Source organism: Myripristis murdjan, chromosome 12 (genome assembly GCF_902150065.1).
Source record: "Myripristis murdjan chromosome 12, fMyrMur1.1, whole genome shotgun sequence".
Taxonomy (NCBI): Eukaryota; Metazoa; Chordata; class Actinopteri; order Holocentriformes; family Holocentridae; genus Myripristis; species Myripristis murdjan.
The window spans coordinates 7,290,374-7,296,408 of record NC_043991.1 but is presented as its reverse complement, the minus strand read 5'-3'; the positions used below and the strand labels follow the sequence as shown (position 1 = coordinate 7,296,408).

Here is a 6,035-nt window from a genome sequence, read left to right as displayed (position 1 = left end):
GCCCAGGCTGCCTGGCTACAATGTGAAACCTGTAACGCGCAGTGATGACCATTACCAGTTTAATTAATTTTATTTATTTATTTATTTCTGTCAAAGTCCGTTTTGCCGTTTCAACCGGCCACCCACGTAGCTCCTCTGAGCCACGTGGTTCGTGTTGAACGGGACCCTGGACCATTGGCTGAGCGCCTGAGGGGAATGTGCCCTCCCCTCCTCTCCCCTCCCCTTCCCTCCACCAACGGGCCAGCAAAACTGCTTCTACTTGCCTTGTTAGCGATAGAGCCTCAGATATATAAAGGACAGACAGCGGAGTCTCAGTCGCCGTGAGAGCCATACACCCCACACCTGCACACACACACATAACACACATACACTCACATACACCCACACAGTCGCCACACGCATCCGCCTCCCGCACCGTCCCCTTCCATCTGCACGCGCACATCCCTAAAGTAGTCTGACCGGATGAGTTACCCGGTGGACACGATAGGGAGCCCCTTTAGGAGAGTCATGGATACGAGGACGACAAGCTATGGCTACAGCCGCTCCAGCGGCACCCCGTCCAGCGGCTTCCGCTCTCAGTCCTGGTCCAGGGCAAGCCCCGGCTCCACGATGACTACATCTTACAAGAGGAGCGTGAATATGCCTGTGTCCCGAGCCTACAGCTCTACGGTACTCAGCTCCGCCGACAGCGTTGATTTTAGTCAAACATCCATCCTGAACGGAGACTATAAGCGCTCCAACGAGAAAGAGCAACTTCAAGGGCTGAACGACCGTTTTGCCGTTTACATTGACAAGGTGCACTACCTAGAGCAGCAGAACAAGCAGATCGAGACGGAGATACAGGCACTGCGGCAGAAGCAGGTGTCGCGGTCCCAGCTGGGCGACCTCTATGACCAGGAGCTGCAGGAGCTTCGCTCCATGTTGGAGCAAATCCACCATGACAAGGCGCAGATTCAGCTCGATACTGACCACATCGAGGAGGACATCCAGCGGCTTAGGGACCGCTTTGAAGAAGAAGCCCGCATCCGGGAAGAGACGGAGGCCATAATCCGTGTCCTGAAGAAGGACATGAGCGACTCGGAGTTGGTTAAGTCTGAGTTGGAGAAGAAAGTTCAGTCCCTACAAGATGAGATCGCTTTCATCCGCAATAACCATGAGGAGGAGGTGAGCGACCTCATTGCCCAAGTTCAGGCGTCTCAGGTGACGATGGAGAGGAAAGACTTCCAGAAGACAGATATCACCGAGGCTCTCCGGGAGATCCGCTCAGAGCTGGAGGGCCACTCCAACCAGAACCTGCAGCAGGTGGAGAACTGGTTCATGTGCCGCTATGCCAAGCTCACTGAGGCCGCGGAGCAGAACAAGGACGCCATAAAGTCCGCCCGTGATGAAATAGCCGACTACCGTCGCCAGCTGCAGTCCAAGACGGTGGAGTTGGAGTCTGTCCGCGGGACAAGGGACTCCCTGGAGAGGCAGCTGAATGACATTGAGGACCGCCACAGCAGCGACCTGGCCAGTCTCCAGGTATGAAATACATAAAACAAATGGGTGTAGTCATTAATCTAACTTTCTGTCCCGTGCGTAAAGAGCTATATTGTTTGAATAACTTCATGTATGAGTTTTAGCGGGCTAGTTTGTCTTATTAAAGTTACAAAATAGACTAATATGGGGTTTATTGCCACAATCACGACCAAAATATCATTCAGTTCATCTGCTTCATACTGTCAAAATTTGTCAGAATTTGATTATTGTGACCTGGGTCTCATTTCATGGACTAAAGAGAACATCAAATCTGCAAAAAAAAAAAAGTGGTACTGCGAAATAAAACAACCGTATAGTCTGTCTTGGATAGGCTACAGGACTGTGCTAAAACATTTTCTGCTGCGTAATGTTACATATAACCGCATAATTGGGCTTTCAAAATATTGCTCACTGCTGACACCCTTTGGCCAGAGTGGTTCAGTGCCCTACACTTGCAGCATGACTAGCTGAGATTTAGAAAAGTCAGGAAACAGTTAAAGGGAGCCTGCGGCAGACTCTCTCTCTCTCTCACTCTCTCTCTCTCACTCTCTCTCTCTCTCTCTCTCTCTCTCTCACTCCCTCTCTTGCTGAGTCAGAGGCACGGGTCGATGCCTTCATTGGCTCTGTCCTTGCATCACACCACTGAGATTTAGGGGTTGCCTATTGAAGAGGTGTGTGGAGGCTGCCCTTGAAACAGCAGCAGTCTCTGCCTCTAGAATACTGTATTACATCAGAATATATTAGAGCAGCAGCCTTTGGTGCAAGGAGTTCAATATCAACGAAGGACAAATAAACACGGATTCTTTTACATTCATTTGCATTCGGTCAAGAAAGTTGTTGCTATGCGACAATGTGTAACCTACTGAAATATACTGCACCTACTCTACAGTGACTTTGAAAACTCCTTATACTTTGCCATCCCTCTTTCTCATCCTGCAGTATCTCTCTGTTCATCCAGTCTTTGTGTGCTATTATCCTCAGGAGACCATTCACCAGCTGGATAATGAGCTCAAGAGCACCAAGTGGGAGATGGCACGTCATCTGCGTGAATACCAGGACCTGCTCAATGTCAAGATGGCCTTGGACATTGAAATTGCTGCATACAGGTATACTGTAGCTGCAAACTCTGCAGCTGCCTTTCTAATTTACATGCTTATTCTGTTGTTTTGACATTGTTTACAAAATGAAATTGCCTAAATCAGACTAGAGATACACTTTTTAAAAAGCAGTTTAGAGCAAACTGGTACAGTTTTCTCGCTATTCACAGAATGTATTCTGTACAGAAATATGTTTAAATAAATATATTAACTAACATTTAAATGTGCATTTTGTTTGTTTGTTTTCCCAATAGGAAACTCCTAGAGGGAGAAGAGACCCACTTCAGCACTTTCCCTTACCGCCAGGCAATGACAACCACCAAGATCACTAAATCTAAGTCAGACACCCCAAAGCTCAAGGTGCAGCACAAGTTTGTGGAGGAGATCATTGAGGAGACGAGGGTGGAGGATGACAAGGGTGACATGGATGAGGCCCTGGCAGAGATAGCACAAGAGCTGTCTGCCAAACTTGGAGATCAAGGGGATGAGGGAGAAGACGAGGGAGAGGGAGAGGAGGAGGAGGGAGAAGAGGGCGGAGAGGGAGATGAAGCAGAGGGTGAGGGTGAGGGCGAAGAAGGAGAGGCCGAGGAGGAGGTTGTATCTGCCACAGAAGCCAAAGTTAGCGCCAGTGCACCTGCTGAGGAGGAAGAGGAAGAGGAAGACAAAGGGGGTGAGGAGGACGAAGAGGGGGAAGGAGAAGGTGGCGAAGAAGAGGGAAAAGAAGGAGAGGGTGAGGGAGAGGGTGAGGATGAGGGAGAAAAGGGAGACGATGCAGAGGGAGGAGATGAGGGTGAAGGAGAAGAGGGAGGAGAGGAAGCGGAGGAGGAAGTTGAGGAAACAGTATTATGCTCCAAAGCTCCAGAGGCTAAGGCCTCTCCTGAGAAAGAAAAGGCAGAAGAGAAAGAGGGCAGTGGAGGAGAAGAGGAGGCAGCAGAGCAAGAGGGTGATGAAGAGGAGGGTGGTGATCAGGCCGAAGACGCAGGTAGTGACAAAGGATCCAAAAGTGGTGATGAGAAAGAGGATGAGGTGAAAGAGGAGGCAGACAAAGGCAAAAAGGTAGAGAGCGAAAAAGAGGAGAAGGGAAAAGATGAGAAAGCAGAGGATAAATCTGACAAAGATAAAGCAGCGGCTGCCAAGACAGAGGCTCCAAAAACAGAGGCCCCCAAAGGTGAAGCTGCAAAGCCTGAGGCCAAGAAGGAAGAGCCTGCTAAAACCGAGGCCTCAAAACCCGACTCCCCAAAATCTGAATCCCCAAAGCCTGCATCCCCTAAGTCTGAATCCCCAAAGCCTGCATCCCCTAAGTCTGAGTCCCCTAAACCAGAGTCTCCTAAATCTGAATCTCCCAAGCCTACATCTCCTAAGTCTGAGTCCCCCAAGCCAGGCTCACCTAAGTCTGAATCTCCAAAACCCAGCTCACCAAAAGCTGAGTCTCCTAAGTCAGAGTCCCCAAAACCAGGATCTCCCAAAGCTGAGTCCCCAAAGACCGAGACAGCCAAACCCGAGGCTCCAAAGACAGAGGCTCCTAAGGCCGCTGAAGAGAAATCAGAGAAAAAGAGCGATTCAGCGGAAGACAAAAAGGTGGAGAAGAAAGATGTCGCCATGAACGGGGATGTCGACAAGAGTCCTACAGAGGAGAAAGGAAAGAAGGACGAGGGGGCAAAAGAAACCGATGTGATCACCAACGGCGTGGACGAGAGCCCCGTCAAGGAAGACGCCGGCCAGAAAGTGGTGATCACCAAGACAGTGGAGACCATCACCACCGGAGAGGACGGAGCCAAGCACGTCACCAAATCTGTCACCGTGACCGAGACCGTGAAGGAGGTGGATGAGGTGCTGCAGGAGAAGCTGGTCTCCACCAAGAAGACAGAGAAGCACTCCACTCAGTCCATCAAGCAGGTGACAGAGTCCGACTGAGCAGGCGCCAGTCAGCGGATCCCGCAGAGACGGAGGAGAAGGGAGGGGGGCAGTGGGAGCCCAGAGAGGAGGACACGACGACAAGCAATCAACCCAGAACTAACATAACAAAGAAATCATACAGCTAGAGCGATGTAATAAAGATAACCACTCTCAAACATACAAAAACAAAGCATAGAGAGAAGCCAAAACAATGCGAACTAAAACGCTACAAAAATTAAAAACATGCATGTTGAGTGAAAGCTTTAAATGGGCTTCGCTGCAGATGCGGTCAGGAGCGAGTGAGACATTCTATTCTCTTTTCTTTCTTTCCTGCAGTTCACGGGAGCTCATGGGATTCAGGGCGGGGTGTCTGCATGCTAGCTCAGGGGGAGGGGAGTACCTTCCTCTCTTATCTGTATGTATGTATGGAAGGAAAACACTGTGTGCACTGAGTAAATGTGTAATAGGAATATTTAACTTGGGCGGGTGGGAGACTGAGAGAACTACTGTTGACGTTTTTTTGAGTTGAAGAAAAGACGCGGGTGGGGGGGTTAGGTGGGAGGGTCCTCTACACAGACACGTGCTCTACTGAAGTAGCCTTACTTGACGTGAAGATACCAACTGAGCCAAAAAAAACAAAAAAACAAACAAAAAAACAACAACTAACACAACATACAGTGAAGAAAGAGAAAGGCAGTGACGTGAGAAAGTCATGACCATATACATTCAGTACCTGAAGCAGTTAAAGCTTAATGAACCTGAAGAAACTCCTAGCCTTAAACATGCTTTTTATCAGTGTCTATTATGTTTACCTAACGAGTGCAATTGAAAAAAAAATAATGTAAATGCGCTGATACATACATTCTTGTATGCATAGGATGGACTTGAATTTAAATACAGAACATAAATGAGGTGCTACTGTTTGCAATCCCATTACTTTACTCATCATGAACGATTTCCCAGCAGCATTTGCTCAATAAATGTCATACTGAAAAAAAAAAATCTCTTGTGTCATTTCATTATTCTTAGGATTCTTACAGTATTTTAATTATTAGAGGAAGTAAAGGTATACATAAAGATGGATTCGGGCTACACACTATTATAACAGTGGAAAAGTGTTTAGGTAGCTGCCTATTGTTGAATTTATTCAATTTTAAAGAGAATAAGTTTAGAATAAAGGTCTGTGCTTGATAATCATGATATATCTGCACAACAATTAGATTTTTTTTTTTTTTACATCCATATTATTTTATAAAGTAAAAAACAAATCTCTGAAACACATTCCCCTTAAGAATTCGCCTTAACTGTAACATTAAGAACATAAAAAACTACAAAACTACTACAAAAAAAGTAATGTTTGTGATTTCATTGTATCTGGATTTTTCCTCTTCTCCTTTCTCTTGTTGTTGATCTGCATCTTTGCAGTGCATTAAACAGTGGTGACAGAAAGCAATGGTATATCTACATTTTGCAAATTGATCATCATTTTAAGACACACAATAACTTGTCAATAGAGAGGATCGA

General features: G+C 47.0%; 1 protein-coding gene across 1 annotated transcript; it reads left to right on the top strand.

Annotated features, from left to right (window-relative positions):
- Nucleotides 1-340: 340 nt before the first annotated feature.
- On the top strand, nucleotides 341-5,017 carry nefma (neurofilament medium chain a). The gene is made up of 3 exons (XM_030066127.1): nucleotides 341-1,521; nucleotides 2,500-2,624; nucleotides 2,870-5,017. Exons 1-3 carry the CDS (start codon nucleotides 463-465, stop codon nucleotides 4,527-4,529), a joined length of 2,844 nt encoding a protein of 947 aa, XP_029921987.1. The 5' UTR covers nucleotides 341-462; the 3' UTR covers nucleotides 4,530-5,017.
- Nucleotides 5,018-6,035: the final 1,018 nt, after the last annotated feature.

What these genes read in the sequence shown, in the direction of transcription:
- nefma (XM_030066127.1), top strand. Translation starts at nt 463, where the DNA reads ATGAGTTACCCGGTGGACACGATAGGGAGCCCCTTTAGGAGAGTCATG. An exon ending in GCGACCTGGCCAGTCTCCAG is followed by an intron (nt 1,522 to 2,499) that starts GTATGAAATACA and finishes TATTATCCTCAG; the next exon opens with GAGACCATTCACCAGCTGGA. An exon ending in ATTGAAATTGCTGCATACAG is followed by an intron (nt 2,625 to 2,869) that starts GTATACTGTAGC and finishes TTTTCCCAATAG; the next exon opens with GAAACTCCTAGAGGGAGAAG.